Here is a 16,372-nt window from a genome sequence, read left to right as displayed (position 1 = left end):
TGATTTCAGGAATCAATGAATAGCAATTCATCCCATCTATCAACAAAATCCAACGCGAGCTCAGATTCCGGAAACTACGATTTGGAAGACGATTACTCGTACATCATTACAGAAAATTCCGATCCTGAGAAAGTTCAAGAAGTCAACAACCAGTTTGTTCCTAATGACGACTTGGGTGAGAGCATTTATTTTCATGCAGTTCTATTTTTACATTGAATGTTTCGTTGTTAGATTATTGAAACGTATTAGTCGATTAAGGCTTCAATTGAATTCCCCAAAACATACCAATATTAGTTTCATTGGTTTTTTTAGAAATGACTCGAAACTACCGGATTCGATTTAAAAAAATCACAAAGCAATAAAAAATTGGATTTTTTAATATTTTTATGCTGTACGATTCAAGAGTGTAAATTTATAAAACCCAGTACAAATAAAAACGTAAGTCCACTTTAATTTAATTTAATTTTTAGAAAACAAAATATGAAAGCGTTTTATTGAAAAAAGGTCACACACAGGAGAAAAATTTATATGATTTACTTTAAAACAAATGTAAATGAATCCAGTCTTTAAGGAACTTGATAGGATCAGAGAAATCATTTCGCCACGCCAAAGTTTCGTTATAACACTGTTATATTGATCCTATGCTGTACAATTTGGGGATTATACTGCTCTAGGCAGGTAAACAGCAGTATCTGCAAATTGTTCGGATTGCTTTTTTGCTATCTATTTTATTTTAGCTTTATTGTCTGCTTATTTGGTTTTATATAAGAAAATCAAGTATAAAAATCACGTCAAATTCTAAAACTTTGCTAGTGTTTGAGGAGAATCGAAATCAAATCCTCAAATATCTCAAAAACTCATTTTTGTAGAAACTACGGTTTTTCTTCCCACGGCAGTATAGAAGTCTTCATCACAGGGCAATTTTCACAAAAACGGGATTAGAATGCATAAATGAAATATTTTCTAATTATTCGCAGTTACTTATTTCTTTTCAAATTCGAACTTTAAAACACATAGGTAAACTAGTTTTAAGTGGCCTAATTTTCTTGACATCCCATAAGGGGATGTTATCACAGACTCTGCAGAGGAGAGTGAGACCATTGAGAATAGATAAAATGGAGGGAGTGAAGACTTTCATTCACGAAACCAAGAGCCCAAGTCACGTGATAGATTTTAAAGCAAAGCATTGTGGAATCAGGTTTTTTTCGCTTGTTTCACGCAAAACGTGCCAACCATTCGTCGTTGTTGGGTCATGTACCATGGGGTCTTTTCAGCTTTTGCTAAGCCAATGATTCGTCTTGCTCCCTCTACTTTAATTCCTGCTCTAAGGGTGAGACCGATAGCAGTAATAAGCTGTCATTACGCTTTCAAATTTCTTTCAAATGCTGTTCTAAGCTGTAGAGCACAGGTTTGACAACCAGTCTAGTTAACATATGATACAATTAATGATGTGGATCGGGTAAATACCCAGCATGTAGGTAAATATTTTTTGGGTATTTACCCGGGTATTTACCCAAGGCCTGGGTAAATACCCAAAAACTGGGTATTTTTCAAAAAAATGCAAAAAGTGAATGGGATTTTTTTAAAAATCTTAATATGAAATAATTGGTAAAACTGATACATACATATGTATTACACAGTTCATAATATTTTTTATTGAAAGACTTGATAAAATTATGAAAGAAACATATCGTGAACCAAAGACTCTTTCTTTTTAATGTCATAATTGGAGAAGTATAAGCAATTCAATGATGAACTTCTTCAGGATTTCAAAATCACAATCTAGGTTAGTCATATCCAAAATGAAAAAAAAAAAGGAAGCATGAGGGATGTTTGGAAGAATAAACTGAAAAATTATTAAGACTATGATGTTATTTATTTATTTTATTGCTGTTTAAGTGATGACGTGACAAATATAGAAACAGTTTTCACATTAATAAGCAAAAATAATAATTATAATAAATAAATAAAAAATATTGTTTTCTGTTGCCTTGCTCATTTGCTCCCCGGTACTTCATGATGAAAATTTATTCAAACTATTTTTATTGACATTTCGTTATATTTTGATGTCATGCAGGGACATATTACTAGGTCATAAAAGACTAGGACCTTAAAAAATTGATATTTGCTTTTTTTTGTAACCAGATAAGCTTTTTCCTTTTTATAGAATGGCTTTTTATATCTGAAATTTGGCTATCAACATTGAATAAGCATATCCAACACATTTAATGTGAATATCATATTAGATTGCTAAGTTGTTTCACACAATAATTCTTTAATTATGTGATCAAAATACAGGTTTTGGGCAAAAATGTATTGTTTTGTATATGGTTGGTTATACATAGTGGAATGCATACTGAAAAGTATTTTAGTTGAATATAAATTTTTAAAATAAATACCCAGGTAAATACCCATTTTGGGTATTTACCCGGGTATATACCCTGGGTATTTACCCCTAAAAATAAATACCCGGGTATTTTACATCACTAGATACAACAAAAGTAAGACTGGACAAGTACAAAAACTTTACGTCAGGTTTCATGACAATTATTCAAAAATCACTTCATTTGTAATATTTTTCTGTGGATTCCTTTAAATAGGTAACTTTTACGAAATTACAAAATATAAACGATTTCGTAACTTGATTTTTCTTATTATCATGAAAATAAAACAAAGTACGCTGGAAATTCAAAATAAAAAAAACACCTTAAATACTTTAACAACTAAATTTAATAACAGCAGTGAATAGGGGGTTTTTTTCTTCCTTTTCTCTCTCTTTTTTTTGGGGGGGGGACTTAACGGATTAAATTTACTTTCAGCATGACACCACTACAAAAGTAATTCTTTGTAAGTCTCCATAATTTTCTTATTTTCCTTCAATTTATTATTTTACATTGCTGTAACACGGGATTTATTTTTCACTGCCTCTCTGGAACATTCACATAATTTTTCATTCTTTTGTGTCGAAAGTCATTAGCTCGATCATTAAGATTCTTTAACGCTATTATGGGTTCCATTCATCATTGCAGTCTTTTCTCTTCAACGTCTAGTTAAATATCGAAAATTATTGTGCCCTTGATTATGAACAATATTTTCAGTGGTTTATTTCAATGATAAATATTATTCTCATAGATAGAGCTCGACTGCACATAACTGTCATGAAAAGCAATACGAAAGAGTTTTTACAGAATATTGATTCAAAGTTTACTTCATTACTTTCATTTATGATTCTAATTTGGCATTTTAAAATAAATGAGCATGGTTTCTTTTCGTTTTTTTATTTTATTTTTGATTTATTTCAAGGTTATGGTAATTCAAAAATTGTCAAACATTTGAAAATAATTTCTAACGGTTTTTAATTTTTATGACGTTGTTTGAAGTTAAGAAAAAAGGTAATTCAAATGCACTACTAAGCTTGCTCTAAATATTAATATTTTATTATACACTAAAGTACTTACACTTCAACCTAGGAATTTAAAAATATTTAAAAATTGGGGGCCATATAAAAAGTTATATTTTGTATTTTTTCGCGAAATATTTTTTTCCCCTTCAAATTTTTAATAATTACTCTGCATCTTATTTTGACCATTTTTTACAATTGGAAGTATACCTTTTATCTAAAGGCAGTGAAAATAGACGTCTTGATGGTTAAACGAAGACACTCTGTCAAAGGATGGTCTTTTTTTTTCATTCCTCATATCAATGTGTTTTGAAATTAAAAAAACACAAATCATTATAATCTTACTTCGTCAGATAACCATGAACTTTCCAAATTTAGAAAAGAGTAAACTCATGTACACAGGAAGAGAACGATAGAAAACGATGTTAACGATATTAATTTCTTACGTTATTGACATAGCGCATATTTCCTACTCATGAATAATTTTGAATAATGTTGTGTACAGAACCAGAAAATATTCTTGACCTGTAATTTGTGGATATTATTATCGAAAGTATCAAATCTTTCTCTGGTCTAGAATTAATCATCGTCGGTAAAGCATGCCCGAGAAAATTGAGCTCAAAAGACAAAGAGCGACTTGAACAACAAGCCGTTTTGGAGATGCTGCGGGAAGAAGGACTAATTGTTAGACCACCATCTAAAGCCGTAGGAGGACTAAGGTAAATATTGAATCTATGGTGATTATCATGGCAACGTCTCGGAGCTTTATCTGTTTCAAGTTCTTTCGTCGTAGTTTTATATAACAAGCAATTAGAACATCTTTAGATACTAAAATCTATTTTAAATTTGTTAACAGAAAAACTAAGTGATTAATTATTAAGTTTAAAAATCTCAGTTAGACATGGGTTTTGCTTAAAATATTTGCACCCTGATACGAAAGAAGATGAATTAAATGAATGGTTTTAGTATACTTGTTCTTCGTAAAAATAAAAAAAAGTACAGCTTTTACTGGTAAAAAATATCAAATTGTTGCATTAGTTTTAAAAAACTATTATTAAACATAATGTGAATAGAAGCACTCCTCAAAAGTGAAATTGCAACACTAAGAACGAATGCGTAGCGTCCTGAAAATTGCAGGAGCGATAATGGTAAACTAGATATGTAAGTGATTAAATAACAGACAACAATGATTAAAAATTAACCGAATATTTCAATATGTAATGTGATTACTTCGGGCATCTATTCAGGTTTCAATCCGGCAAGGTATGCTATAAATGAGTTCATTGAGAGTTTCTTGAAGTAACCTTAGCCAATCCACTTTTACTGCTGTGAGCGGATCATCAATGGTTTGTGCCAATGGCCCTCGATTCATGTCAAGTCCAATGAGATTCCACAAGTTCTAGATGAGATTCAGATCTGAAGAAGCTGCAGGCCAAGGAATGATGTAAAAATCTGACAGGTTGTCACGAGTTCACCGCGAGACATGTGAATGGCTTCTTTGGGGAAGCGCGTAATATCGTATTGGATCCGGCCTGCATTTGGACAAAGGAAGAACAACATACTCCATAGCCTGTGTAACGTAGCGTCCGCTGCCGAACTGCCCACTGCCGTAAATGTGTACCAGGGGCCTCCTGTGATCAAACGCAATTGCCCGGTGCAATTACGTGCAGTTACCAACAATAGGGTACCATTGGCAGCTCAACACAGGGCTAGGTGCCTGTCATGGTGTCAGAATAATCGTACCTTGACCATCAAGTGGCATGGAGGTATTGTTCACGGATGAATCTCGTTTCTGTCTGTAGAGAAATGACGCCCGTTGACTGATATCGCGATGACCCACAGAACACCGCAAAACAATTCATTTTTCCGAGCGTCACACCGATCATGATTTGGGGTTGCATAATATTTGATCACATGTCACCCCTAGCACGCTAAGATGGCAGTTTGACAGCGGACGGCTACGTCACATAAGTAGTGGAGCCTGTTGTTCCTCCCTTATTTCAGGTCACACTCAAAATGGTATTATAGCAAGACAATGCCAGGTTGCATGTCTTACGCCGAACTCGTAACAGTCTGATCAGTTTTATCCTTCTCTGGTGGCCGCTTCTCCACAATTTAAATCCCTTCGAGCACCTTTGGGATCTCATTGGACGTGACATGAAACGAAGAGCACTGGTACAAGCCATTAATGATGTGCGCACAGTAGCGGATATGGCTTGACTAAAGTTACGTGAAGAAACCATCAATGAATTTATTGATAGCATGCCTCGCTGCATTGAGGTCTATATAGCAGCCTGAAGTGGGCACATTATGCACTCAAAAATGTTTCTACTATTTAATCATGTCTACCTTTCATTTAATCACTTTCATATCCGTCTTACCACTTCCACCCCTGCAATTTTTATAACGCTACGCACATTCTTTCTTGGTGTTGGAAATTTCACTTTTGAGGAATATATTTTTTAACTAGTTGGATAGAAGCGGGTAGGAGCATGAAATCGTAACAGGTCAGTTTGATTAAGTTACTTTTGCTATCTGTCGGAAAATGAAATGAAGCAAGTTGCAGATAGCTGTCATTGGGAATCAATGAAAAACCGCGATTCCCTTTTTTTTTTTTTTTTTTTTTTTGTTGAGGGGTTTAAACACTTATGAAAAATAAACCTAGAAATATTCAACTTTTTGCTCGAGTGATTTTTTCCGGCAGGATTAATTTTTAAAATGTAACGGTAAGTTCAACGTTTAAAACACTTCTTTAATTTTAAATTTATTATACTAGATTCGACACCACCTTTGAAATTTGGTGAGATCCTTAATTTCTGTTAAAAGTTGTAGCACGATAAAACCAAGAGCTTCACAATCAGAGAAAACCCATGAAGGAAGAAAAGAACCCAAGATTGTGTAAAGAAACTGAACATGCAGCTAGAGATGATAGTAAATCTCACTTCTTTACCTCATAAATCCAATCTTGAAGAACACGAAAGAGCAAAAATAAATTAGTAGCACACAAAGGAAAGAATTTCAAGTGGAAATTCTTTTTAAGGCTGGTAAACAAAAAAAAGATTGGTTAAGCCTATTGGAGTTAGAACAAGGGGTCGACCTAACCTCAGATGGGTTGATTGCCTTGAAAAGGATAAGTCTACCATAAAAGTGAAAAACTGGCATGCCATGGCCGAAGAGAGAGAGGTGTGGAAGAAAATTTATGAGAACGACAGGGCCTACCCAGAGCTGTCGTGCCACGGAGGAAGGAAGAAAACAAAAAAAAACTGTCAAAAGAGGAATGGAAATAATAAGTTTAGCATTAAAACAGATTCCTGAGCATCAGATGAAGATGACACAAAATGCTTTTTTCTTTTTTTAAATTATTTTTTGTAACGAAGTGAATTTCAGTTCAAAATCTCTGGAAGGGAGAGTGCAGTGTCTCAACTGTAAACGATACGCACATGAAGACTGTATCAATGGAGAAGAAGTGTGGCTTTGAAGAAGAGAAAGGAAATTTGGAAGTTTTACACGTATTTGTGATTTCAGGTTCATAAAACTTAACTTGTCGGTTTGTAAAACTTAAGTAAATTAAGCAAATTTATCAGATTTATTTAAGTTCGTGTCCTCTCAAGTTGCACATTTTCCACTTTCTCTAAATAAACGTGTGTTCCTATGCGTAAAAGAGTCATTGTACTAGTTTGTTAGAACATTTTTCAATCACATTTTTCAATCCTTATACGCATCTAGTTCCTTGCATATTTCCAAAAATGATTCATTTACCTACAAAATATGCAGGGCTGCTGCAAAAGATTCAAGTTGAAGATCGGATGTCATCGACCTACTTTTACATGTGTCAACATAGCAATTCTGATGGTTGCTTTACACATTACAGAACTAACACAGCAAACCCGATTTTGTACAGTGCTCTAATCAATGTTCAAAAATAGGAGCAGATAAATTTGATAACTTACAAAAAATACACTTTAGTTTCAAATCATTATGCATCATGTTTGTTCATCAACATGATCCACATTTATTATTACTCTGGAAAGCCAAAAGCATTAAGTTTCTTTTTTTTTATCTATATATCTAAAAATTATTTCTCAATGTTGAAACTAATCAAAAACGGACATTTATTGCATTTTTTGTAGGCAACGGTAATTATAAAAGAAAAATATTTTTCTTCAAAAATATTGAGCTGTTTTTGATTATAAATAGGACTTCCTTAAAATCCTCAGAACCGAAACTTTTTTTTCGGCAACTTAATTTGGTGTTTACATTTAGAAACAACGGAATTTAATTGGTCAAAAATCGTATTCACATTTCGTGTTTCATACCCTAATTTCAAAATTAAGTTTTGGTAGAACTCCTGAAATAAATTGAATGATACTGAAATATTATTTAGTTATGTGATTCAAAATGAAATGAACTATATTTTACTCATTTTATCATGATGATAAAGTTAATAGCATTATTGAGAAGCCAAACACAATATTTTATGCAGCATTTACTATATCAAGCAATTTTTTCCAGAATTGAATGAAATAAAAATAATTCGATTTCAGATGATAGGTTACAGGTACTCTGTAATCTTAGATCATGAAAAACATTCATCAGTATTAAATTCAAACGCGCAATAATTGTTTTTAATGTTATAATAATATAACGGCATGATTGAATCATAAAACTTGAGACCCCTTTGTAAAATTTTATTACTTCAGATTTAAAAAAAAAATCTGAAAATATTTTTGCTAAGTGCTTTGCGTATAGATTTTACCTAAAAAATTCCTTCACAACAAAATTCTCCATTTTCTAACATTTTGTACTCATGAATACTTCATTTAAAGTTCTCTTTGACCATTCTTCAAGTAGAGATTAAAGCTAACCTCTATAACTAACACAAATAATCTGATTCAATTTTTGTATGTAACTTGAAAGTCATTTATTAAATTTCGTTTTTGCATGACAAAATAAGAGATAAATTCAAAAGAAATTTGTTTACAAGTAAAAATAGCAGTTTATAAAAATATAAAAAAGTGAAAACAGAGAACCTGTTTATATACGAGACTTAGGGAAATGTAAGATAGAAATAAGTTTCCTATTTTATGTAAAGCAAATACTTTGTATATTTTTCAGCAACTCACTGCATTATATTTGCTATATATTTATTTCTTTATTTTATTTTTTGCTTAAATCGAAATCGTAAATACGAATAAAATCAACTTTCAAAAAGTGCAAACTTTATTCCTTCACTGTTCATTAAATTTCTGTCTTTTTATCTTTAGATTTGAATTGGTGTCTTCGCAACAATTTCCAAATAACGGCTCTTCATCACTGCGGCGGCTTCCTCCAATTGCAGTGCGTAAGAAACACAAAAAGAAGAAAAAGCCCCTAACGTACGAAGAAATTCAGCTGAAGTTAATAAAAGCTGAAGAGAGACGAAAGGTTTGCACTGAAATTAAAGTTCTTACCGGTCATCGTGAAATTAAATACCATACACATTTTTTATTTTAAGAACCTCCGATAGCTAATAATAGCTAGGAAGTAAAATTAAGAGTTATTTTTTTTAAAGGGTGATAAAACTCAACAAGTGATAGTACAAAGCAAGAATTTTTTTTTTTTGTCAGAGAGTGTCATAGACTGAAATGTAGCGAAAACGATGTGGTACATTGCGAAGTCGGTCTATCTGCGAACGTTTTGGGGCAATTCCACGGGTAACTGACTGACATTTCTGAAGCAAAACAATGCGTATTTTGTAATATTCAACCTCAAAATATACATGGAAATAACAATCTTTTCTCGTAGAAAATTGTATTTCTTATGCTGAACTCAATTATATAGTTTAATTCTCAAAATACCTTTTGGATGATTTAAAAAAGAAAAAAAGAATTTAAAGCATGGTAAGTGACTGACATCCCTTTTTTTTAAATGCTAGTCAGTTACCATGTTTTTAATAAATATTTAAAAATTATCCAAAATGTATTTCGGGAATTTAAATGTACCATTAAATTTAGCTTTAAAAATACAATATTTTATGGCAAAAGATCGCTTGCAAAACATATATTTTGCATTAAATGTTACAAAATACGCATTTTTTGCTACAAAGATGTCAGTCAATTACCCGTGGTATTGCCTTTTTACATTTATATCATGATTTATCGGAAAAGGTAATGTAAGGAGGGGAAAAACATAAGCAAATTAATTCACTGACGCATTGATGTGAATTATAACGAAAATGTAGATATTTCGCAGTTTAACTATGCCTAAACCCATTAGTTATCTATATGCTTAAACCCTATTTCTCATAAAGATGTAAAACTAAACTTTGTGAAGATTGAAATCTTTCTGGTGCGAGATTTCTGAAGTATGTACAGCGGAGGCAAGAAATACTCTGACGGAGTGTAACCAAGACCTTAACATAGGGTTCAATGAAAGCTTTGCCGGATGCGTATCATAATATAATATGCATCCCATTTAATTTAAACTATTACAGCACTAATGAACTACCAAAAAATATAAACTTACTTACCCCTCATGACTTTATTTTCTGAACAAGTTTCTCTTGGTGAAAGTCACTTTATCATGTAAAATGTGCAGTATCTTCTAATCAGTGATAAAAACCTAATTAAAAGAAATACATTAACTAACATAAGATTTACTTCATTTGAATTGGAGCTATATACAACATAAATTTTCCGCGTTTCAAAATTATCATTAATAACTTTAGGGGGGGAAGAATCAATATTCTTAAGTAAAACAATACAATAAAAGACAAATATGTGATTACAGATTAGTGTTGAACGTCTTTTTAACTTAATATTATGATACAAAACGTATATTTTCCTTGTGAAACAGAGATCCAAACATTCGGACAATTTTAAGACGCACTTAAGAAACCAAAGAAAAGCTAAAGCTTGTTAAAACGAAGAAATTCCTTGTTAGAGAAATTGGCAACAAATTTGTATTGAATTAACTGTAATAGTGCTTAAGCAAGATATGTTCCGCTCATGCTCCCGAAGGATTCATTCGGAATGAATGTAAATTATTTTGTTCGTCTCTCATTAGCTGAGTAGATTTGAGAGGAAAAAAATTTCGAGCTAGTAAGAAAGTTAAATTATGCGACTGTGTATGGCTTTATAAAAAGTACATCAGATAAAGTATAAATTGACGCTGTAAATAAAACAGCTTTGTGGTGAAAAGTAACTATTATTTATTTATTTATTATTTATTTTTTACTTATTTATTTATTTTTTTGTTTATCAGTATTCTTCCTTTCATATTAAACTAATATAGTCTTTTATAACAAACTAAATGAACTGAATTCATTTTCAGAGGAAGACAGAAGAGAAATTAAGTAAAATACCTACTAAACCTCTTCATGAAATACAGGCAAATGTTGAACAACAAATTGAACAAAATAGACAAAAACTTGAAGAAAAGCTACAAGCTAAATCTATGAGCAGGTGTGTATACTCGCTTTTTGGTCCTTGAAACATTTATCAAAGTTAAATGTAGTTACGTAGCTGCATCAAAACATTTATTTAAGAGTCATAATGGAATGGTATAAGCAAAAGTAGTAGAAATTTTCTTTTATGTGATCTATCTTGTTAATTCCTTTGTGCACAAGAAACATTTATTCACTTTAACCTAATTTAAACTTGGGCAACTCTACGGGTAACGGACTGACATTTTTGAGGTAAAATAATACTTATTTTGTAACATTCAACGCAAAATATATGTTGTGTAAACGATCTTCTGCCCTGGATTAGCATATTTAAGCTGAATTTAATGGTATAATTGATTTCTTGAAAAACATTTTTTTTTATCTTTTTGCCCTCAACTTGAACTTGTGCATCATTGTTTCTTATGGCGCCGTCAAACCTATGCACCCTCGTTTTTTTTTTTTTTGTTTTTTTTTTTTTTGCAACCTCAAACCTGTGTGCCTCTTGTTTTATTTTGTACCTTATTGAGAAGATAAATTTTTGACACCATGGTTTCAAATCCCTTGCTTTCATTTAAATCTTCACTTAAGCATAAAATTTAACTCCGCGAACTCCATTGTTCACCGGTCTCTCCCCCCCCCCCCCCGGTGAGCGAGAACAAACCTAACCTGGGTGGTGGCTTCTATACCCTCCACATGCACACGTACACACTCGTGATTAAAAAAATCATTATTTGAATTCAAGATGTCGGAAATTGAAATGTTTTTTTTTTATTTTATTTTACTTTCGTTCTCAAACGCGCTGTGCGCCTTCGGTTTTTTTTTTTTTTTTTTTTTTTTTTTTTTTTTTTTTTTTTTTTTGCTCCCTTTGGTGGTCATGGTTGACCCACTTTTGGGGTACCCAATCCCCCCCCCCTGCCAACACCTACCCATCTTGCCATACAGTCATCCATTAAAAGAGTTAATCTAAAATCTAGAAATTCAAGGTTGAGCTAGGGTTTCTGACAGAACATGAGAATCGCGCACTTTTCAAAGAAATCTTAAGCAAAAGAAAAATCGATGCGGGATTTTCTCGCGACTTAGTCAGGCCTGTTAAATTAATCTACTAATAGTAAGTGAAAGGGGGGAAAGGAAGGACTGGAAGAAAAACGCATCCATTAAGCGCTGAGAAAGCTGGAGCGGAGATTTTCAAAACTCCGATGTTGCCGAAATGGAATCCTCTCCTTTCTACTGTATTTTTCCTCGTTGATTCTCTTCCGAACTGGGCCGTGGTAGCCCGATCGGTAGAGTGTCGGATTCGGGGCCGGAGGGTCCTGAGTTCGAACCTCGATGGTCGAAGATCCACCGTCGTCATTAAAGGGGACTGGGCGACGTTAAATATGCTCGTAGTCTCAATGTCCCCCAAGTGAAACGATACCTATGGGGGCGCTAGAACCAGGTAGCTATTAGCTCCTGGTTTAGTTCTAAATTCTCATTAACTGTTCGATCCGGTGATGGTGCTACCATCTATCGGTATAAAAAATAATAGAGGCAAGGCACTTAGTATGCAGTCCTCGACATAAATACAGTTGCAATCAATTGTGACTCGGAATCGAATCTTTTTCCAAACTCTTGACTTATCCTGCAATTGCGTCCGTCGTTCTATTAACAATCTTCCAAAACGCTTAATTAGTACTTCAGTAAAAGCTATATTATCCAAAAAATACGAAAAACACTGATTATTATTATTTTTTTTAATTTATTTTGAATTTTTTTGAATGGCCGATTAAAAAGGTTTTATTTGCAAAAACAAGTTGATGATTATAATTTGCATTGTTCTATATTCAAAGGATTTATATAACAGTTAACAAGTTCTGAATAAATGAATACAAACATCTGCAAATGCAAAAAGTGTATTAATTTAAATTAACTTCGATATAATTTTCATCAAAAAGCATTTCCTTTTTGATTATTGTGTGATATGAATTGTTTATTAAAAGAAACTCAATATCTTTTATAAATTTAAAGTGTGATTTCCGGAGAATTTTCTGTTATAATTTTAAAATGAATTATGTAATAAATTTCACCAATGTGAAAATAGTTGCCCCAATACTTTGCCATTAGTCGTTGTAATCTTTTATAGAAATATTTTTTAAAAAAATCTTCTCTCTCAGTTTTAAAAGATCTCACTCGAATTTTAACAGAGTGTGAGATTTTCTCATCCATTTTTTTACCTTCCCTCTAATGGGATCAGTTTGTCCAGCATTTACTTCTAGAAGAAAAGGGAGGATAGGAAGATATGGGACATCTTTCTTGGCTCACTCAGACTCTTGACCTGAACATTGTCGAACATTTGTGGGGATATTTGGAGTCAAAACTCTGCGCTCAATTTCCTCCACAATCGAGACTTATGGAATGAGAGACTGCTATCCTGGAATATCGCCTTCATATTCCCTCAAATGCTGTTGACGTCCTCCTATGAATACCTCCCAGGTCGCATACTATCTGCAACTTAGTCAAAGGGTGATCCAACATCCAGGCTGCATTCAAGACACAGTCAAGCATCCCGTATCCCAGGTGATTCGGGGATGTATTTCTGATCAAGGAGTTGGTGGGCTTCACTTTGTGCAAGGAACAGTAAACGCTCAGGTGTATATTGGCATTTTGGAAAAGAAATTGCTTCCCACCATCGGGGATCACTTTACTTCAGTTCCTAACGTCATTTTCCAGGATGATTCTGCTTCATTCCATAGCGGAAAACTGGTAAATAACTATTTAAAAACCTTTATCTGCCATTAGATTTAAATTGACATGGGGTTAAGTAATTTTTTTTCACTAAACTCACACGCAGGTTCAGAAATGAAAAAATGAACATGGGGTCAGCAGTTTGCCTTGGCCCGGAAACAGCCCCGATTTACTTAAACAATTATCGGATTCCTGCTGTTAAATGTTTATTTCATAAATTTTGCAGAATTTACTATACATTTATCGTTGATCGGTCGACAAAAACTTCTCTCATAATCCCATTGTTGTGAAAGTGCGAGGGTGATGCAATTTTTTTTATCAGCACTGTATTAATAAAATTTCTCTTTTATTTCATAGTTGTGCCTATAATTTTTCACACATCTGTAAATTACTCTTACAAACACACAGTAATTGTTATTGTTACTCAAGGTAATCATTTATCTTCAATCTCAAGTAGAAGTTTCTCAAATGCCACAAAACGTTAGATAAAAAAGCCATGTGGCAAAGACGTATCCCATTTCTAAGTAGCTGGGACATAAAATTGGTAAAATGAATTTATTTAAGATGACTAATATTGTCGTTCATGCAGAATATTCCTCAACTCACGGTACAAGCGCTAAGGATAAATCAAAACATACAAAACAATAATTATATTTTTATTTTGCCATTGCCACAGAAGTTTTAGCTTTTCCGCAAGCACTTGTTACCTCCGTTGCAATAGCTGTTTAGGGGGGGGGGGGTTAACTGAAAAGTGAAAAATAAATTGATCTGGAAGTGCAGCTTAAATCAGTATTGACTAATAAATGAACAGGCTGCTGCTTGGAATCATCTTTTGAAATAATCTCAGATAAATATATAAGCTCAACTATCAGTAGTTGACGCATGCACTAGTAACTGACACTGAACTACGTAGTTGATGACACGTATAAAGAAAAAATAAACTTACAAGAAATTTATAAAACTATACAAAATTAGAAAATTGTAAAATGGTGTGAAAAATCGTAATAACTTATCTTTCAACTTATTCTTAGTTGCTCTTTTGGCACTTATATTTCTCTTGTTATTTTAATTTTTTCTTTATACGTGTCAACTATAGAGCAGTGTCAAATACTGGTGGTTTTACCTTAGAACTTTTGAAATAGCTTGAAATAAATGCATAATTTTACTCATTTCTATTTCAGAGAACAACATTTGAACGAAGTTCAAGAAAAAATAAAAGCGAGAGAAGAGCATGCAAATAAAGTGAGGAGAAGAAAACAAATGATAGCGAACGGATTTCCATACGTTTTAGAGAATATTCCAAATCTATAAGTATTGAATTCATTTGACATTTATAACTTATATCGGAATCTTGACTATTTTGAATTGTATTTCAATAAATTCTAGTTTCATCAATATAAATTTGAATGTCAATTATTATTACTCTATATTAACCAATTTAGTTTTCATATTTTCATCAGTGGCACGGTGTCCAGTCATCAATAGATGCGCCGATGACCTCGAAGAAAAGTCTTGTTTATCTCTAGCAGAACTTAATTTACAGCGTTTTACCTTTTTTTTTTACCTTGAAAATCGTTGAAGAACCAACATTTTTACATCATTTGAGTCTTGTACTGCCATCTTTTGAGTAAAAAATAATGCGTGGTACAGAGATGCTATAAAACTAGCGAATCTATATGTGTGTCCAGCGGAAGTTCTCAGTGCTTTCAGCCAATCAGATTCTTTAACTGCTGGAGTGTTAAAACCATTGAGAAGAGATATAAAATGGAGGGAGTGAAGCCTTTTATTCATGAAACCAGAGTCCCAAGTCACGTGACATATTTTAAAGCAAAGCATTGGAAGAAATCAGGTTTCTTTTGCTTGTTTCGCGCAAAACGAGCCAACCATTCGTCGTTGTTGAGTCACGTGACTTAGGGTCTTTGGGTCAGCTTTTGCTAAGCCAATGATTGGACTTGCTCCCTACATTTTAATTCCTGCTTTATGATTCTATCTCCTCTATCCTAAGGTTCTGTCTCTATCTCCTAACAGTTTACTCATCAGTCAAAACGGCGAACTCCGCTGCGCTGTGTCTGACGCAGTGATGTCAACTGATATCTTCTGAACAATAAAACATTCGTTAGAACATATTGTTCTTACTCATCTTTTCTTTATTTCCAATTATGCAGCTAGGTTTAACGAGTACATTATTTCAAAATAAAAAGCTAATAATGTTTCTATTCTATTTTTAACGGGTGACCTTCTTCGAACTACTAAAGCCCAAGAAATTGGAAACATTCTCACAAAAGAACAGTTCTCTTGCATCTCTTTTACAAGGTTTAGGAAGAATTAATCCAAATATTTTCGATTTGTGTGGTCTGAAAACTGAATTATTCATAGCATTTTTAGAACAACTGCGTTTTATGGAAAATCGGCTTACGAAATATCAAAGTTATTAATAAAGAAAACTCAGCTAAGCCTTTCAAGGAAGTTTTCGACTAATAACATTGATATCAACTATACCTGCAAAAACAGCATCAGAGGAACGTAATGTTTCATATACTCAAAAGAAACCAGGCGTATAAAATATCAACTCAAATTGAAAATTGCCTAAATAACCTTTCGTAACTATCCGTCGTAAAAGAAAGAGGAAAATGAAGATTTCTATTCAAAATGCATAGAAAAATTCGCTGCAAGGAACGGAAGACTTGATGAGTGATAACACATATAAGTATCCAATGCAAAATTTGAATATTTAATATTGTTTGTGGGTTTTTGCTTCAATTTGCATTTACAACTTTAAGAATATTAAATTTGCATTACATTGTGTGTTACCAGTGGCACAGCGAAGG

At 32.9% G+C, this 16,372-nt stretch overlaps 1 protein-coding gene across 3 annotated transcripts in view; it reads left to right on the top strand.

Annotated features, from left to right (window-relative positions):
* Nucleotides 1-14,924, top strand: part of LOC129231508 (uncharacterized) — a 59,364-nt gene extending 44,440 nt beyond the window's left edge. For all 3 annotated transcript variants that reach the window (XM_054865839.1, XM_054865840.1, XM_054865838.1), the window contains exons 3-7: nucleotides 10-175; nucleotides 3,978-4,119; nucleotides 8,665-8,824; nucleotides 10,712-10,842; nucleotides 14,726-14,924. In XM_054865839.1, coding sequence (XP_054721814.1) covers nucleotides 10-175; nucleotides 3,978-4,119; nucleotides 8,665-8,824; nucleotides 10,712-10,842; nucleotides 14,726-14,855 — 729 coding nt within the window. In that variant the 3' untranslated portion in view covers nucleotides 14,856-14,924. The remainder of the gene's footprint in view (nucleotides 1-9; nucleotides 176-3,977; nucleotides 4,120-8,664; nucleotides 8,825-10,711; nucleotides 10,843-14,725) is intronic.
* The last annotated feature ends 1,448 nt before the right edge of the window (nucleotides 14,925-16,372 follow it).

Source organism: Uloborus diversus, chromosome 10 (genome assembly GCF_026930045.1).
Source record: "Uloborus diversus isolate 005 chromosome 10, Udiv.v.3.1, whole genome shotgun sequence".
In the NCBI taxonomy this organism is placed as follows: Eukaryota; Metazoa; Arthropoda; class Arachnida; order Araneae; family Uloboridae; genus Uloborus; species Uloborus diversus.
This window is presented reverse-complemented; position numbering and strand designations above follow the sequence as displayed.